Raw genomic sequence first — 20,094 nt, 5'->3', positions numbered from 1 at the left:
TACCACGGCATTCTACCCAGGGTGACAGCTTGAGGCTCTGTCTCAAAAAAAAAAAAAAAAAAAGAGTATGACAAGCTATTGGTCAATCTGCTTCCTCAGAGCACCCGTGTTAATATGAATTAAAGTCTTTAATCCCTAATTAAGGGATTTTTTTATCTTGGTTTTTCTTTAGTAGATAAGATATCCTTTTATTCCAGCGACCCTTCTATGACCCTTGTATTTACATTATCTGTAAGTGTTCTTGTCCATAGGGATTAGTTGGGAAGTGAGTCCCTAGCTGTTTGATCTACAGGGATGCAAGTTTATTATGGGTCCTGTCTTGTTTTTATTTTAAATCCCTTACAAAATGTACTGCTAACTGATGTAGTTCAGCTAAGGGAGTGCTTTCTCATTCTTCTATTTTCAAATTAGTTCTCTAGTTTCCAGTTTAACTCCATTGAAAAAAAAAAATAAGAGACCTGTTGTTACATTAGCACCTTCTTTAAAATCTTCTGTAGTTTCATCTTTTTTTTTTTCTTTTGTTTCAATGTTTGAATTATGGTACATTCAATTTTTTTTTTTTTGAGACAGAGTCTCATTCAATTGCTGTGGCTAGAGTACCGTGGCATCATAGCTCACAGCAGTCTCAAACTCTTGGGTTCAAGCAATCCTCTTGCTTCAGTCTCCCCAGTAGCTGAGACTACAGGCACCTGCCACAATGCATGGCTAGTTTTCTTATTTTTAGTAGCGACAGGGTCTTGCTTTTGCAGACCTCAGGCTGGTCTCAAACTCATGAGCTCAGACAATCCACCCACCTTGGCCCCCCAAAGTGCTAGGATTACAGGCATGAGCCACTGCACTCGGGCTGTACAGTCAGTTTTTATTGGACATGTTTCAGGTATGGCTTTTAGGAGACCTGGATGTACTTTTCTGACTTTTTTTTCCTTTTTGACTCTGTGGTTTATTTTGGAAAGATGGTTCCTGTAAGTCCTCTTCTGGATCTTTTTTGGCATTGAGGATTTATGCCAAAAGGTACCAACAAATATGCACACATGCTGTATAAATTAGGTGACCCTGGGACGTAGTCATATGCATCCTTAATAATTCTAACTTCTGAAGGTTTGTTGGTCTTATTTGGGGAAATCATTAGGTATGATTTACCTTTACCTCTTAGTCAAGTCAGGCTGCTGTAACAAAATATTAATTTGTAAACAGTATAAATTTATTTCTCAATTCTGGAGGCTGGCAGATCCAAGATCAAAGTGGCAGCAGATTTGGTGTCTGATAAGAACCTGTTTCTCATAGATGGGGCCTTCTCTGTGTTTTCACATGGTGGAAGGGACAAAAAAGGGTAAATATACTTCAATAGTCTCTTTTATAAGAGCACTAATCCCAGACCTCATGACCTAATCATATGCCATCTCTTAATACCATCACAGGGAGGGGATTGGGTTTCAACATAGAAATTTCTTTTGGGTGGGGGGGAGACCAACATTCAAACCGTAGCAACCTCTTAATTTAGTTTAGGTTCAAGGTTTAAATTCTAAAGTTACATGCATATCTGTCTCATGGAAAGGATTGATCTTTGAAGGTTTCAGGTTTAAGGGGTTGGGAAAGGGTATTTGAACAAAGGGAAGAGGATGGAGGAGGTACAGAAGGAGAAAGATGGGAAGAGATAAGTGGGAAGAGAGCTGAATATAGGAAGACAATTGGAGGACAAGGGTGAGGAAGATTTACTAGGGGCAATGGGTCTTGTTTTTCCTTAAGTTTATTGGATTTTTTATTCTGTTTGGCCAAAGAATCTTTTAGCAATGCAATTTTTGATAACAGATTTAACGTGCAGACCTTTACATATCAATAAAAAATGCTGCCTTTGGGGCTGAGAATTTTTTTTTTTTGAGACAGAGCCTCAAGCTGACGCCCTGAGTAGAGTGCCATGGCATCACAGCTCACAGCAACCTCCAACTCCTGGGCTCAAGCCATTCTCCTGCCTTCGCCTCCCAAGTAGCTGGGACTACAGGCGCCTGCCACAACACACTGCTGTTTTTTTGTTGCAGCCATCATTGTTGATTTGGCAGGCTGGGGCTGGATTTGAACCCGCCAGCTCAGATGTATGTGACTCGCGCCTTAGTGGCTTGAGCCACAGGCACCGAGCCAGGGCTGAGAATTCTTATTCTCTTTGTTTTCAAATGCATTTTAAAATAGACGGTTTTGTTCAAATGTACCTCAGTGGCCACTTAAGGCCCAAATTATCATTGGTGCAGTTAGATATTTAGAAAGACACAAGAACTGAGATTATAACAAGAATATATGTAAGATCTGGGAGTTTTTCATGAGAAGAGGAGAGTGTTAAGTCTTAGATAAGCTCATGAGAGTACAACAATTTATAGGAATATAATGTTTATGTACCTCAGGCCCCCAATCTGATTGCTATATCTCTGAACACAGACCTCACAATCTGTGCACTCCTCCACCTACCCCGACAGCACATATGCATATAACCAAAGAGAATGCCTTCTCGGGTTATAGCCCAGCTTTAGAACAAAAACAACTCATTTCCACATTTTCTACACTATTATTTCTACTCTTGACATATGTTTATGTACCTCAGGTCCCCAATCTGCTGTATCTCTGAACACAGACCTCACAATCTGTGCACTCCCCCACCTACCCCAATAACACATATGCATATAACCAAAGAGAATGCCTTCTCGGGTTATAGCCCAGCTTTAGAACAAAAACAACTCATTTCCACATTTTCTACACTATTATTTCTACTCTTGACTTACCATCCCTCACTCCCCGGTCACAATTTCTGTGGCCTTCACCTCTCACCTATTCCTTTCCACTGCTATCTTTACAGTGCCCTCCAGTGTCTGACCTGTACTTCAGTTGAAGTCTGCTTGTATCCCTCAATAATCCTTGAACTCCAGCTTCTCTGTTACATATCTCCAAGAACAAAGGAAAACACACATTAGGATTTGTGGTTGTGAGCTTTTCATACAGAACTAAGTGACTTGACAAATACAGAATCTAAGAAAACAGAACAATCCCATATACACAGAGCAGCTGGCAAACCTCTGCCCAGTGTGTCCCATGTACCTAAAACTCAGGACATATGTGCTGAGTATGTGGTAGAGCAGTAAATACCCATCACCACAAAGCTTCCCCACCAATTTTTACTTTTGTGAAAAGTCTTTCAATTTATCCTCTCTACTTATCCCTCCAAGCAGTTAATGAACAATGTTTTCAAATGTGAAAAAATAATTACATTTTGGAGTCAGAAGAATTGTGTCCAAACTTCCAGCACAGTCACAGGCTCAGCTTCACTGTTTGACTTCTGACTTCACTGTCTTTCCCTTTAACTTTACTGAGATAGTACCTTCCCCCCGGCACATGCGACAGATAGTTTTCTCTAGATATACTTCTTCCACTTTTTAAAAATAACTACATAATCATTATTAATGGATTTCAGTAATTTCCATTTCAAAAGATTTCTTTTTTTCTTTTTTCTTTTTTTTGAGACAGAGTCTCAAGCTGTCGCCCTGGGTAGGGTGCTGTGGTATCACAGCTCACAACAACCTTGGGCTTAAGCAATTCTCTTGCCTTAGCCTCCCAAGTAGCTGGGACTACAGGTGCCCGCCCTAACACCCAGTTTTGGTCGTAGTCGTCTTGTTTGGTAGGCCCAGGCTGGGTTCAAACCCGCCAGCTCCAGCTGGCACCCTAGCCGCTGAGCTATAGGTGCTGGCCAACAGGTTTCTTTTTTAAATCAATAATGTCTTAGTATTATTGGCTTGGTGCCTATGGCTCAAGTGGCAAAGGCACCAGCCACATACACCTGAGCTGGTGGGTTCGAATCCAGCCTGGCCACCAACAATGACGGCTGAAACCAAAAAAATAGCCAAGCATTGTGGTGGGCGCCTGTAGCCTCAGCTTCTTGGGAGGCGGAGGCAGGAGAATCACTTGAGCCCAAGAGTTGGAGGTTGCTGTGAGCTGTGATGTCACAGCACTCTACCCAGGGCAACTGCTTGAGGCTCTGTCTCAAAAAAAAGAAGTCTTAGTATTATTCACAGATAATTTCAGCTCCTTGTGTAGACACTTGTAAATGGAGGTGAAATGTTAAATCACTTCTCAGCAAGGAGATGAAATCATTTGGTGCCTTTTTGCAGGTGTCCTTGGTAGCTGTCCTTCAGCTGCGAAGATGGCAGGGGATATTTTGTCAGGAAATGGCAATGTATCAGTCATTCTGATTTTCAGCTAGGATTGATTCCTAAAATAAATGTAAAATATATATGGAGTAATAAAATAATACTTTAATAAAAGTGTCACTGACCATACATCCAGGAAAAATGTTTTCCCTTGGGACCAGAGGCACAGCTTCATTCTTTGAACCTATTTCAGTGCCTTCTGTGATCCTTATGGCAAGTTCACACCATAGCCTGTCTGTGGCCCGTCTGTCTTCTCCTAAACCAAAAATTTGAAGCTTATTAAATAGACTCTAAAGCTTAACGCTATGTGTATGTGAAAAGCAACAAGACAGCTGACAGGTATGAACAGACATGTAGTGCTTCTATATGTGTGTCCCTTTGAATGTGCAACCTCTTCAAACTTGCTCTGCTTCACAGTGTCTTAAATAGGTCCCTAACATTTCTGCGAGTATGCTAGACTGCACCCCAAGAAAATCTGGGTACACCGTCTTGAAAAGCATGTCATGCCCACCCTGTCTTTTGTGTCCCAGAACTGCATTTCGTAACACCTTTGACAGTGCCACCTGACCTTATGTAGGAGAGACGCCCTACATAAAGCTCTAAGACGCCCGGAAGTAGTGTGGAAATTTCATAACCCAGGAAGCCCCGCCGCGCACAACGTCTTCACTGAGTCTAGGAGGGTTTATGAAGGCGCGAATTTGCGCGTGCGCATCAAACGAGGGCGGGACTTCCGTAGTGTGACTGATCTTGGTGATTTTTGTGGCTCTGTGGCTGTTTACCGGTTCAGGCCTATGGTTCAGTGGGACGTCACCGAGGGGACAAAGCGGAAAACTGCAAGAAACTTCTTGGTCCCCACTGCGCTGAGGCAGGCGTGAGGCTCAACTGTCCGGAGCTCGGGATGGCTGAGTTCTTGTACCCCAGTCACCGCCGCTCCCAGCCCCGCTCTTCCCGGGCTGGGTTGGCCGGGACTGCGGCAATGAGCTCACCTCAGGTGGGTGCAGGTCCCCAGCCGGACTCCCGCCTCCGAGCTCTGGAGCCGGGACGGAGGGGGACGTCTGCTCCGCTCGCTGCGGAGCTTGTCCCTGTGTATGGCGGAGAACGGGGAACTTTTATGAGGCTCCTGTTCAGGTCGGTGTGATGAGGTCGGGGAGAGAGTTCTGATCCGGGGCGTGCAAAGGCTTGTAGGTGGTACCGAGAGAACCGCATTGGGAACCTGGGTAGCTGATAATGCAAGAACGAGGGGGGTTTGCAAGGTCTCCGCTGGAATAGCAACCTGAGCACATGGTGAAAGGGATTCTGCGGTGTACCCAGAGACGATACCAGGAGAGGTTTAGATCAAGTTAAATGAAAGAGGACTAAAATTCTCCTCAAAGATGGCGGTTGCACGGTGAGTGGTTGGGGGATTGTTTTCATACTTGGCATAGGAGGGGGAAGGTACCACAGGTTGCTGGAAGGTTTCGATGGACTAGGGTCTTTACAGCAGAACTCTTGGGGGCGGGGGTCCGGTGGACCTTTTGTTCTGGGAGGGGAGGAGGGGAAAGGGTTTTGACACTCCTAACACATGGAAGGTTTAAAGGGAGGGCACATTTTTGGAGTTAGAAGTTTAAATTTGGGGAAAGAGGTTGGGGTAATGGAGGGAGAGAGACCGGTGAGGAGGTCACTGCAGTGGATCTCGTATGTTATGGTAGGGTCTGGGTCAGAGCCATAGCAGTAGAGGAAGATGTGATGAGATTCTGCATAGACCTGAAAGCCGACAGAATTTCCTGCTGCATAAAATGCATTTGTGGGGCGGTGCCAGCCACGTACCCCTGAGCTGGTGGGTTCGAATCCAGCCCGGGCCCGCCAAACAGGTGGATGGTGCTATTGGCTGGATAAGAGTGGTGGTTGTAGAGGTGAGAGGAGTTTCTTCAGGATGTATTTTGAACTAGAGGTGCCCACATTTTTTTTTTAATTTCGAACTTCTGAAGTCCATTTGTCAAATTCTGTTATTCTCCATTATAATCAAAATGTAAAACATAAGGAGGTGCCCACATTTTATGATGCAGAAAATGAAGGAGCTGGGGAGGTGGTATGGAAGTAGAAGTAAGAGTGGCCATGTAGTTTTTGGTCTTGAACAGCATAGATGCTCCATCAGCTAAGATGTGGAAAGTCAGCAGTATAAGGAATATTCAGAGAATGTCAGGAGTCAGCTTTTGTCTATGTTGCTAATGTTCTAGGGACTCCTAGTGCAGGAGCTCAGTTTGAAGGCCACCACTACGTGGTGGGTGTTGTATGGACTGGAACCAAGCTATGGATTGAATTGAGGAGATGGCATTTCTAGTGCTATTAGGGGATAAAGGATAAGAATAAAGGGCCAGAGAACTGAGTCTGTGTTCAGCCCTGGATGGTTGGGGGAAAGTCACTAGACTTTGGGCAGAGTGTCAGAATGAATGTGTGAGAGGGTGGAGTATAGGGGTAAGAAAGCTGAGGAGAGAATAGACATGATAGGGATGGTGAAGGGGGAAATGAGATCAGTTAGGAGAGTTGCTCAGTTTTGGTTGAGGGGAAAGGATGGAGGTTCAGGTTGGACAGTGCGCTGGGCTTTGAGTGAGGTTTTGGCAAAGAGCAGTTGTCTTCACTGCTTATCAGACAAAACATGAATTCCAGAAGCAGAATATGGCCCAAAGTACAGGAAGCCCTCAAATGGTTTAGATGGCTGATTATGAAGTGAGAAAGGGACAAGGTTGGAGACCTTCCCATTAAGGCTTTGGGCCACCCTGGCATGAAGGTACTTTGTTGTTCTGGGGCAGGATACGGGCTGAATTGGATCCTGGATATATTTTCCATGGACCTGGTTTCCATGGCCAGAGTGGCTTGTTTGGAGGTGAAGGAAATGCCTGTGGGCCAGGAGGTGTCTGTGGAATTGCATTAGTGGAGAGTCTAGAGATGTGATGAAAGTGCCATCCGAAGGGTGATGTGTAGGCAGAACAAGTGAGTGGATGCCCTAGTCCCTGCCAGTGGATGCTTAGGGAGAAGGATGAGTCTGTGTGCTGGAAGTATGGAGAGAAAGGGTACCTATGCCACCAGAACCCAGAACCTCCTTGGAAGTGTGGAGAGAAACGGTACCTGTGCCACCAGGACCCAGTATCTCCTCCATGTGGGGAAATTGAGGGGTGAGTGACTGGGATCCTGCAGAGATATAGAGCACTGATTGTGCCTAGGGGGGTTTAATTTATGGATGTGAGAATGACGACAGGGACAGACCAGTAACATAGAAAGAAGATACTTATTCCTGGGAAGTACAGACATTTTAACAATGTTGATTTTTCCCAGCCATGAACATGGTATGTTCTTCCATTTCTTAAAGTCCTCTGCTATTTCCTTTCTTAGAGTTTCGTAATTTTCTTTTTTTTTTTTGTAGAGACAGAGTTTCACATTATGGCCCTCGGTAGAGTGCCATGGCATCATACAGCTCACAGCAACCGCCAACTCCTGGGCTTAAGTGATTCTCTTGCCTCAGCCTCCCCAGTAGCTGGGACTACAGGCGCCTGCCACAACGCCCGGCTATTTTTTTTTTTTTTTTGGTTGCAGTTCAGCTGGGGCCGGCGCCTTACCGACTGAGCCACAGGCGCCATCCCGAGTTTCGTAATTTTCTTTATAAAGGTCCTTCATCTCTTTTGTTAGGTATATTTCTAGGTATTTCATTTTCTTTGGGACTATGGTGAAGGGAGTTGTGTCCTTAATTAGCCTCTCACCTTGGCTGTTATTGGCGTACACAAAGGCAACTGACTTGTGAACATTGATTTTATATCCTGAGACATTACTGTATTTTTGGATGACTTCCAGGAATCTTGTGGGTTGAGTCTTTTGAGGTTCTCTAAGTATAAGATCATATCTTCAGCAAAGAGGAAGAGTTTGACCTCCTCTGCTCCCATTTGTATGCTCTTTATTTTCTTGTCTTGCCTAATTGTGTTGGCTAGAACTTGTTGAATAGTGATGGCGACAGAGGACAACTTTGGTTCCAGTTCTAAGTGGGAAAGCTTTCCGTTTTACTCCATTCCATAAAATATTAGCTGTGGGTTTGTCATAGATAGCTTCAATAGGTTTTAAAAATGTGCCACTGGGGCGGCACCTGTGGCTCAGTTGGTAAGGTGCCGGCCCCATATACCGAGGGTGGCGGGTTCAAACACAGCCCTGGCTGAACTGCAACAAAAAAATAGCCGGGCGTTGTGGCGGGTGCCTGTAGTCCCAGCTGCTTGGGAGGCTGAGGCAAGAGAATTGCTTAAGCCCAGGAGTTGGAGGTTGCTGTGAGCTGTGTGATGCCACGGCACTCTACCCAGGACCATAATGAAACTCTGTCTCTACAAAAAAAAAAAAAAAAAAGTGTGCCACCAATGCCTAAACTCTTCAGTGTTCTAATTAGAAAAGTATGCTCGATTTTATCAAATGCTTTTTCTGCATCTATTGAGAGGATCACATGGGCTTTGCTTTTGCTTCTGTTGATGTGGTGAATGATGTTTATGAATTTATTATTTATTTATATATTAAACCAGCCTTGCATCCCTGGGATAAAACCTACTTGATGTATGACTTTTGATGATAAGCTGTAATCTGTTGGCTAGTATTTTGTTGAGAATTTTTGCATCTGTATTCATTAGTGAAATTGGTCTGGAAGTTCTCCTTTTTAGATGGATCTTTTCCTAGTTTTGGTATCAGGGTGATGTTTGCTGCCTAGAACGTATTGGGGAAGATTCCTTCCTCCTCAGTTTTTTGGAATAATTTCTGCAATATAGGAATAAACTTTTCTTTGAAAGTTTGATAGAATTCTGGTGTGAAGCCATCTGGACCAGGGCATTTTTTGTTGGGAGATTTTTTTATTGTTTCTTTGATCTGAGTGCTTGAAATTGGTCTGTTCAGGAGATCTATTTCATCCGGATTAAGTCTAGGGAGAGGGTGTGATACCAAATATATATATATATATATATGTTTTTTTTTTTTTTTTCCCAAATATTGATCCATTTCCTTCACATTGTCAAATTTCTGGGCATAGAGTTTCTGGTAGTATTCAGAGATAATCTCTTGTATCTCTGTGGCATCAGTTGTTATTTCCCCTTTATCATTTCTTTTTTTTTGTTTGTGTGTGTGGTTTTTGGCCGAATCTGGGTTTGAACCCGCCACCTCTGGCATATGGGATTAGTGCCCTATCCCTTTGAGCCACAGGCGCCGCCCCACCCCCACCCCCCTTTATCATTTCTGATGAGGTTACTAGAGATTTTACTTTTTTATTTCTACTAAGTCTGGCAAAAGGTTTATCTGTTTTATTTATTTTTTCAAAAAGCCAACTCCTGTTTCATTTTCTGAATGATTTTTTTGTTTACAATTTCATTAATCTCTGATTTAATTTTGGATATTTCTTTTCTTCTGCTGGGTTTAGACTTGGATTCTTATTTTTTTTTTCCAATTCCATAAGATGGCTTGTGAGTTAGTTGATCCACTCTCTTTCTGTTTTTCTTTTTTTTTTTAAACTTTTTTTATTTTTATTTTTAATTTCAGTTTGCTTGTTCATTCTTCTTTGTTTGAAGTACTCCTTTTTTGTTGATTTTCTTCTTCCTCTGGTGGTGCTGGATGTTTTTGATGTTGTTAGTAGAGACAGGGTCTTACTCTGGCTCACTGCTGCTCATACTGGTGTTTTTTGGATTTTGGCCGGGGCTAGGTTTGAACCCGCCATCTCTGGCATATGGGACCGGCGCCCCACTCCTTGAGCCACAGGCACCGCCCCTCTCTTTCTGTTTTTTGAATGTAGGCTTTTAAAGCAATAAATTCTCCTCTCCAGACTGCTTTTGCTGTATCCCAGAGGTTTTGGTAGCATGTGTCTTCATTGTTGTTATACTCAAGGAAGTTAATGATTTCCTTTTTTATTTCTTCCTGCACCCAACTGTCATTCAGCATAAGGTTGTTTAACTTCCATGCCTTCGTGTGAGGTTGAATGTTTTTGTTGGAGTTGAGTTCTAGTTTTAGTGCCTTGTGGTCTGAGAAGATGCAAGGTAAAATTTCAATTCTTTTGATTCTGTTGAGGTTTGTTTTGTGTCCTAGGATGTGATCGATTTTGGAGAATGTTCCATGGGAAGATGAGAAGAATGTATATTCTTTATCTTTGGGATGGAGTGTTTTATATACATCTATTAAGCACAGTTGTTCCAGGGTCTCATTTAAATCTATCTTTGTTTCTGTTTAGAGGATCTGTCCAGCCCTGAGAGAGGGGTGTTAAAGTCCCCTGTTATCATGGTGTCATAGGATATCATGTTTATCAGACTAAGTAAGGTCTGTTTCAAGAATCTGGGAGCATTTAAATTGGGTGTGTAAATATTTAGAATTAAAACGTCTTCTTGTTGTATTTTTCCCTTGACCAGTATGAAGTGACCATCATTGTCCTTTTTGACTTTAGTTGCTTTAAATCCACATGTATCTGAAATAAGATTTCAACCCCTCTTCTCTTCTGAATTCTGTTTGCCTGAAAAATTGACTTCCAACCCTTAACTCAGAGCAATCTACCAATTCAACGCCATCCCCATTAAAATACCAACATCCTATTTCAAGACTTGGAAAGAATAATTTTGCATTTTGTATGGAACCAGAAAAAACCCTGTATAGCTAAGGCAGTTCTTTAGTAATAAAAACAAAGCCGGGCACATCACCATACCAGATTTTAAGCTGTACTACAAGGCCATAGTGGTCGAGACAACATGGTACTGGCACAAAAATAGAGACATAGATATTTGGAATCAGATAGAAAACCAGGAAATGAAACCAACAACTTACAACTACCTAATCTTTGATAAACCGAACAAGAACATACACTGGGGAAAAGACTCCCTATTCAATAAATGGTGCTGGTAGAACGGGATATCCACATGTAAAAGACTGAAAACTGGACTTGCACCTTTCTCCACTCACAAAAATTGATTCCAGATGGATAAAGGACTTAAATTTAAGGCATGAAATGATAAAAGTCCTCAAAGCATAGGAAAAACACTGGAAGATATCGGCCTGGGGAAAGACTTTATGAAGAAGATTGCCATGGCAATTGCAACAACAACAAAAATAAACAAATGAGATTTAATTAAACTGAAAAGCTTCTGTACAGCTAAGGAGACAACAACCAAAGCAAATAGACAACCTACCCAATGGAAAAGTATATTTGCATATTTTGAATCAGACAAAAGCTTAATAACTAGGATCTATAGAGAACTCAAATTAGTCCACATGAAAAAAAACCAACAATCCCATACCTTGATGGGCAAGAGAGATGAACAGAATCTTTTCTAAAGAAGATGGATGAATGGCTAGCAAACATACGAAAAAATGCTCATCATCCCTAGTTATTAGAGAAATGCAATTAAAACCACCCTGAGATATCTAACCCCAGCGAGAATGGTCCATATCACAAAATCTCAAAACAGATGTTGCAGATGCTGGCGTGGATGTGGAGAGAAAGGAACACTTTTACACTGCTGGTGAGACTGCAAACCAGTGCAACCTTTTGGAAGGAAGTATGGAGAAACCTCAAAGAACTCAACCTAGACCTCCTGTTTGATCCTGCAATCCCATTACTGGGCATCTATCCAGAAGGAAAAAAAAAAAACTTTTTATGATAACGACACTTGTACTAGACTGTTATTACAGCTCAATTTACAATCGTTAAAATGTGGAAACAGGGCAGCGCCTGTGACTCAGTGAGTAGGGCGCCGGCCCCATATGCTGAGGGTGGCGGGTTCAAACCCAGCCCCGGCCAAACTGCAACAGAAAAATAGCCGGGCGTTGTGGCGGGCGCCTGTAGTCCCAGCTACTCGGGAGGCTGAGGCAAGAGAATCGCTTAAGCCCAAGAGTTAGAGGTTGCTGTGAGCTGTGTGAGGCCACGGCACTCTACCCGAGGGTGGTACAGTGAGACTCTGTCTCCAAAAAAATAAAAAAAAATGTGGAAACGGCCTAAAGGCCCCTCAACCCAGGAATGGATTGGCAAGCTGTGATATATGTATACCATTGAATACTATTCAGTCATCTAAAAAAAAAAAATGGAGATTTTGCAGCATTTGTATTAACCTGGATGGGGGTGGAACACATTATTCTTAGTGAAGCATCACAGGAATGGAGAAGCATGAATCCTATGTATTCAACTTTGATATGAGGACAATTAATGACACAGTGGGGGGTGGGGGAAGGGGAGAGCAGACAGAGAAGGAGGGAGGAGGTGGAAGAAAGGAAAAGAAAAGAAAGTAGTGACTAATTCTCACATAAATTGGATTTAATTTTGATCAAAGTACATTATTTGAAAATTATTAATATTTTTTTTTTTTGTAGAGACAGAGTCTCACTTTATGGCCCTCGGTAGAGTGCCGTGGCCTCACACAGCTCACAGCAACCTCCAACTCCTGGGCTTAAACGATTCTCTTGCCTCAGCCTACAGGCGCCTGCCACAACGCCCGGCTATTTTTTGGTTGCAGTTCAGCCGGGGCCGGGTTTGAACCCGCCACCCGCGGTATATGGGGCCGGTGTCTTACCGACTGAGCCACAGGCACCGCCTGAAAATTATTAATAATTTTTAATTCAACTTGTTAATGTGTTCTTTAGAAAATTGCATCCTCATTTATAAGTGAAATATGTTTGTAATTTCCCTTTATAATAATATACTTTTTCCAATTTTAATATCAGGTATATCCAAAAGAAAAAGTAGAATGAATTTGAAGTATTTCTTCTTTTTCTATTGTCTATAAGATTTGGCATGATCTGTTTTTTTAAATTATCTTTAATTTTATTTATAAATATTTTGTCTATTTTTTGAGATTTTGGGGAAATAAAATTGTGTGGTGCTTAATGACTTTTTATAAAATGACTACACTATAAAACCAGCATCCAGGTTAAGAAATAGAACATGAACAGTGAACAATTTTTAGTATAAATCATGTTATTATTTTTGATATATTATCACCAAAATATGTTATAATACTCGTTTTAGGCTAATAATAGGAGGTGATCCTTATTGGGGTGGTGGGTAGGGAGGAAATTTTGAGATGACAATTTTATTCTCAGGTGTAACCCTTACAATTTCATAATATGGTGTTTAAAGCATGTCTTTGTTTTTGTGTAATGCAGTACAGGTCTGAAAAAAATAAAGAAGAAGATATTTATTCCTTACATTTCCCCTAGGAGAAGCCACATGGCTGAAGCATCCGAGTTGGTCAAGGGGTAGAAGACAGGAGCAAGGGGACAGCTTGGGCCATGGCTTTTGTTAAGGTTCCTGAGGGAAAGACAAGGTTGTGCATGGTGACCAGCTGAAACCCAGCTGTTTGAATAATTCCAGCACACCCTGGGGGAGGCAGGGGTTATCACTAGGTAGATTTGTGGTCCCTATCCTTGGGTCAATATAAAACAAAGGCGATATTGGCTTGTTCTGAGAAAGTTAGATAAGGAGGTGGTTCAGAATATGGGTTCTAGATGACAAGGGGAGGAAAACAAATTTAACTATTAGGTACCATCTTGAACTGTCCCACTTTTGGCAGGGCCGTGTAGTCTTTGAGGATGTGGCCATATATTTCTCCCAGGAGGAGTGGGGGCATCTTGATGAGGCTCAGAGGTCACTGTACCGAGATGTGATGCTGGAGAACATGGCACTTCTGTCCTCACTAGGTAAGGCTCTCACACCCACCCAGTGTCCCAGGTCGGGCTGTGTCTCCCTCCTTTTATATACCTAAGTGCAGCTGTGCCTGTCCCACAGTCAGACCGTGGGTTTTGCTTCCTTTCCTGGCTTCCTGGTCCATGTGCTGTGAGAGCCAGGGGTGGGCTGTGTGTTCTATACTCGCTTTTCCTTCCAGCTCCCTTGTTTGCTGCTCTGAGGCTCACAAATGTGAGTCAGAATTCTTGGAGGTGGCATGGAGTTCACACCAGCCTTATATATCCTGGTCTAGTTTCTCTGCTCAAATACATGCAGTCTTCATGTTCTAGGTTCTCCCCTTGTTCTCAAGGTACCTTCCAGTGGCAGGAATTTTAGACACTGACTAGATCATTAATGTTATGGAACACTGGATTAATTCTGCAAGAGTGTTCTATTCTTGTGACTATAAAATGTGGAGTTTCATGGATTTCTCTGGGTCTGTGCTTTGTACTCCCTTTCTCTGTCTTTACCCTCAGACTGGCCTCTCCCAGGCCCTAGACATTGTTACCTTGGGCGATAGTGAGGTTTCAGGGTAACCAAGAGGATAGATATTTCTCTAGTATTTGCAATAACGGTTCAAAGTCATGGCCCTGGTGCATGGGAGTTGGGAAAAGACATGATGTCAGAGCTGGGTTCAAACCACACCCCTCCTGTGCTCACCATTGTTTGATGGCAGTGTCCCTGTTTGCAGCTTATTTCTGTTTTTTCTTCCTTATTGTCATTTCTAGTATAATTTTCTGCCGCTGGATTCTCCCACTCCTGTCCTACATCCCCACTTGTGTGGCTGCCACTCTCACCTATTGTCTTTTACTGCTCCCATTACAATGCCCTCAAACATCGACTTATACTCAGGTGTGATGGGGTCTAAATGTATCCTTTAGTATACCTTGAACTTTGTCACTATCACTTCTCTCTGGGTGTGGACACAGCCTTCTACCCACTACTCACCAGTTACCAGCAGCCATGGCCGTTTGCAGAGGAGTGAGTTGGAGACTGGCCTCTCATTCCTGCACTGCACCCCTCCCTTGTGTCCTCAGCTATCATCAGGTCTCTTGATCATGGACACTTGCCAGGCCCAGCTCTGCACCGCTGATCTTCCCCTCACTGGTCCCTGTGTCTGTGCCTGTCAGCAATCCCATGGCCTCATTTATAGGTGTGTCTGACAGGTATTTGTCATGGGGCTGCCTCCTCCCACCACAGTTAACAAGCACTTCATCACGTTTCTCTGCTTTCAGGTTGTTGCCATAGAGCTGGGGATGAGGAGGTGCTTTTTGAGCAAGGTATTTCTGTAGGAGCATCACATGTCATGACTCCGAAGCCTTTTCTGTCCACCCAGAAGACCCAAACCTGTGAGACATGCAACTCAGTTCTGAAAGACATACTGCACCTGGTTGGTCATGATGGAACACATCCTGAGCAGCGGCTAGAAGCATGTATGGCAACTCTTTACCAGCACCAAAAGCAGACTCTTAGAGAAACACCCTCCAGAGACAGTAGGAGCCTTTCGTTTATGAAGAACTGCAGAGTTCACAAGGCAGAGAGGACCTTCCCATGCAGTGAATGTGGAAAAGCCTTCACCCACAAACAGAAACTTGCTGACCATGAGAAAATTCACACTGAAGAAAGACCTTATAAATGCAGCAAATGTGGGATATTGTTTATGGAAAAGTTCACACTCAATAGACATCAGAGAATTCACACTGGAGAAAGGCCTTATGAGTGTATTGAATGTGGGAAGGCCTTCCTTTGTAAGTCCCACCTTGTTCGTCACCAGACAATCCATTCAGGAAAAAGGCCTTATGAATGCAATGAATGTGGAAAATTGTTTATGTGGAGTTCCACACTAATTACACATCAGAGAGTTCACACTGGAAAAAGGCCTTATGGTTGTAACAAATGTGGGAAATTCTTTAAGTGTAACTCCAACCTCTTTAGGCATTATAGAATTCATACAGGGAAAAGGTCTTATGGTTGCAGTGAATGTGGGAAATTCTTTATGGAAAGGTCTACACTCAATAGACATCAGAGAGTTCATACTGGAGAAAAACCTTACAAGTGCAGTGAATGTGGTAAATTCTTTAGTCTGAAATCTGTCCTCATTCAACACCAAAGAATTCACACTGGAGAAAGGCCTTATGAATGTAGTAAATGTGGGAAGGCCTTTCTTACAAAGTCCCACCTCATTTGTCATCAGACAATTCACACTGCAGCAAAGCAATGCAGCAAATGTGGGAAATTGTTTAGGTATAACTCCACACTCAGCAGACATCAGAAAGTTCACACTGGATAAAGCCCTTAAAATGCAGCAAATGTGGAAAAAAGCCTTTAACTGCTAAGATGTTCTGGTTGGTTGTTAGGTAGCCCACACTGGAGAAGATTGTATGAGTGTTCTGACCATACAATTATTTAGGCACAGTTCCCCATTCACTATACATGAGAGAATTAACATTGCAGAAATATCTTACGTGTTCAACACGTTTAGGAAGTAATTTTGATTCAACTCTGGTTTTATTAAATATTGGAGAATTTATACTGAAGAAAAGTCTTTTCAGTGAAGTGAATGTGGTAAAGCCTCAACTTGCAAAATTATACTCAGTGGAGTGTAGAATATGTACTCTAATGAAAGTCTTACTAGTGAAGAAAATGTGAGACAGTCTTTTGACACAACTCCCACACTCATGAGAGACCATGTAGTTCATACTGGAGAGAGGTCTTATGAATGCCTTGGATGTGGGAGAGTTGTTTTTTGTTTTTGTTTTTTTTTCAATACAGGATCTCTATTGCTCAGGGTGGAATGCAGAAGCATCATCATAATTCACTGTAACCCACTCAAACTGTGAGCTCAAGTAATCCTCCTGTCTCAGCTCCTGAGTAGCTGGGACTACAGGGATAGGCCACAAAACCTAGGTAATTTTTAAAATGGTGAGATAGTATCTCACTCTGTTGTCTGGCTGATCTCAAACTCCTGGCCTCAAATGATCCTCCCACCTTGGCGCCCAAAAGTGCTGGGGTTGGGTGGTGCCTGTGGCTCAGTGAGTAGGGCGCCGGCCCCATATACCGAGGGTGGTGGGTTCAAACCCAGCCCTGGCTGAACTGCAACCAAAAAATAGCCAGGCATTGTGGCGGGCGCCTGTAGTCCCAGCTGCTTGGGAGGCTGAGGCAAAAGAATGGCGAAAGCCCAAGAGCTAGAGGTTGCTGTGAGTCCTGTGACATCATGGCAGTCTAATGAGGGCGGTAAAGTGAGACTGTCTCTACAAAAAAAATAAATAAAGTGCTGGGGTTACAGATGTGAGCCACCGCAATTGCCCAGGAGGATGTGGGAGCTTTTCTAGCCAAAATTCCCATCTCTTTTGGTACCATCAAGTTCACACTAGACAAAGTACTTAGAGCAGCAAATGGAGAAAGAAGGAAGCCTAAAATCTCTGATTAAGCACTGATAACTACTATTATATAATTTGGAGGGGGGGTTAGTAGTGGTAAAGTACATGTCATATAAGATTTACTGTCATAACCATTTTAATGTTGTGTTTAGTACTTGATGTACATTCACGCTGTTGTGCAGGGAATATCCTGAACTCTTTTAAAGTGACCTATAACTATTAAGTAATAAGTCATTCCTATATTCCTTCCACCCCTGGTGCCCTATTCTTTTAATCTACGAATCTGACTCCTTGGTACTTCATGTAAGAAGAACCTTAGAGTATTTTTCCCCCTTTTGTCATTTGTTTTCATGTAGGATAATATCCTTGAGATTCATTATTATTTTTTCTTTTTTCCTTTTTTCTGTCTCACTTATGTATAATCATTGATTTTATAGCATGTGTTAGAACTTCCTTTTTAAGGCTGAGTAATATTTCATTGTATTTACAATTCCTTTATTCCTTCATCCATCCATGGACACTTGGATTGCTTCCATCTTTTGGCTATCATGGATATTGCTGCTACAAACATCAGTGTACAATTAGATCTTTGAGACCCTACTTTCTATTTGTAATTCTTTGAGAAACTGTTTTCCATAGCGCCTACACCGTTTCACATTCCACACAGTGCACAGGAGTCATGATTTCTCCTTCATCCTAGCCCATAGGAAGTTCCTAGGTGATTTTGTCAGTGCAGATGCAGGGGCTACATATTGAGAACTACCTGTCTTACTCTATTTTTATGGCAGTGTACAAACTCTGTAAATACTCCTCATTTTAGTTTTTGTGTTATATCTCGTGAACCTTTGCAAATTATTGATTAATTTCTCTCAGTGTTTACAAGAAATGATTTGTCATCTTGGATATAAAACAAATAGAAATCTTTGCTAAATACCAATAATTGCATACTATAACCTCTGGGTCATTTTCTCAGCCAGTCTATCTAGATCAGCGGTTCTCAACCTGTGGGTTGCAACCCACAGGAACTGTATTAAAGGGCCGCAGCATTAGGAAGGTTGAGAACCACTGATCTAGATATTCATGAGACTATCATTTTTATGACACAATATCTTGCAAAGAATAAATTTTAAAGGATTTAATTGAAGAGCCGGGTGCAGTGGCTCATGCCTGTAATCCTAGCACTCTGGGAGACTGAGGAGGGTGGATTGCTTGAGCTCAGAAGTTTGAGACCAGCCTGAGCAAGAGCGAAACCCCATGTCTAAACATAGCTGGGCATTGTGGGCACCTGTAGTCCCAGTTACTTGGGTGGCTGAGGCAACAGGATCGCTTGAGCCCCAGAGTTTGAGGTTGCTATGAGCTATAACACCATGGCACTCTACTGAGGGTGACAAAGTTAAGACTTGGTCTCAAAAAAAAAAAAAAAAAAAGAATTTTAATAAAGTTAAAAAAAGAAAAAAGCAATTTATTTACCTGTTTGACCTGCCTTCTCTCAAGACCATTGGATCCCAATGACTGCTCTAACCATGACTTTCCAGGTATGTCCCTATGGTGGGGTGTGCTTGCCCTGACCATGTTTGTTAATGGGTTCTAGGAAACAAATGAATTAATTTAGAGATGCTAAAACTGTAGAACCTATCAGGTAGGGTTTGAGTCACTTTGAAAATTATGCAAAATTAATAAATGACCTTACATGAGATTTGAGGGATTTGACTGGGAGTCTCCCTTTAGCACAGTCTTTTTTTTTTTTTTTTTTTTTTTTTTTTACCAGTTATAGCATCTGATTTTCCTAGAGTAAGCCAGGTTTTGTGTCCATGTAATAGACTGCATGAACAACAAAGGTTTTTTTAAATTCTGACAATCACACTGAGCAAAATAATCTAGTTTAAAGTAGGAAAGTGCCATTTGTAACTTACATTACTTAGTTCTTATGAAGTGATTATTAATAAGTTTGTGAACCACGTACTTCTTTCACAAGTCTCCATTGAAGCAAATAGATTTTTCTCTCCTTATTTGAATACTTAATACTGTCTTCGGTGTATTATCTGTGTCATAAGCATTTTAGGGCAATTTATTAGTTTTTTGAAACTGGAAAATACAATTTTTTTAATGACAATACTCCAGGATAATCATTTTAATCATTCTTAAGCATATAGTTCTATTGCATTATATGCATTTACATTGTTGTGCGACCCTTGCCACCATCCATCTCCAGAATTTTTGGATCTTCCCCAAGTGAAACTCTGTAGACATAAACACTGATATCCTCCCAGCATTTCTTCTCGGCAACTAAGAATTTGACTACTCAGGTGGAAGAGTAGTGGAATCACTACTACAGTGGAAGAGGAATCACTCCTACAATAATTGTCCTTTTGTGATTGGCTTGTTTCAGTTGGCATAATGTATTCAATAAGGGCACTTTTGGCTGTGAATATTAATCTTATTTAAATAATGTTTTGGTAGAAAAACATCTTGATTTAAGGCTTATTCTTTCTTTTAAAGGTATTTTTTCCAGACTTGCTGTCTTTTTTTTTAACAGAACTTGAATGTACTGCTGCTACCTTCCTAAATGATTTCTTTTTTCTATTTCCAGGTTATCAGTTTCTTTTGGTCTTTCATGATTGTACTTTAATTTAATGTGACTAGTTGTGGTTTTTTAAAATCCATTTCTCTATGATTTTCTTCTAATTTGTAGATTTTATGTTCATGACTTATTTTTTGATAGCTTTTCTTACAACCTCTGCTTCTGCACCTGAATTTTCAGCTTTTTTTTTGTAGAGACAGAGTCTCACTTTATGGCCCTCGGTAGAGTGCCGTGGCCTCACACAGCTCACAGCAACCT

The 20,094-nt window shown here is 41.9% G+C and overlaps 1 protein-coding gene across 2 annotated transcripts in view; it reads left to right on the top strand.

Annotated features, from left to right (window-relative positions):
• LOC128596156 (zinc finger protein 547) overlaps window positions 1–18,178 on the top strand; it is a 32,254-nt gene extending 14,076 nt beyond the window's left edge. Inside the window, exons 1-3 of one of the 2 annotated variants that reach the window (XM_053605640.1) lie at window positions 4,924–5,178; window positions 13,724–13,850; window positions 15,111–18,178. In XM_053605640.1, coding sequence (XP_053461615.1) covers window positions 5,086–5,178; window positions 13,724–13,850; window positions 15,111–16,165 — 1,275 coding nt within the window. In that variant the 5' untranslated portion in view covers window positions 4,924–5,085 and the 3' untranslated portion in view covers window positions 16,166–18,178. Of the gene's footprint in view, window positions 1–4,923; window positions 5,179–13,723; window positions 13,851–15,110 lie in introns of those variants that run through there. The other variant, XM_053605639.1, reaches the window with a different exon arrangement.
• The last annotated feature ends 1,916 nt before the right edge of the window (window positions 18,179–20,094 follow it).

The sequence above is a fragment of the Nycticebus coucang genome, chromosome 10, assembly GCF_027406575.1.
Source record: "Nycticebus coucang isolate mNycCou1 chromosome 10, mNycCou1.pri, whole genome shotgun sequence".
Taxonomy (NCBI): domain Eukaryota; kingdom Metazoa; phylum Chordata; class Mammalia; order Primates; family Lorisidae; genus Nycticebus; species Nycticebus coucang.
Note: the sequence above shows the minus strand (reverse complement) of the source record. Positions and strands in the feature narration are given on the sequence as shown.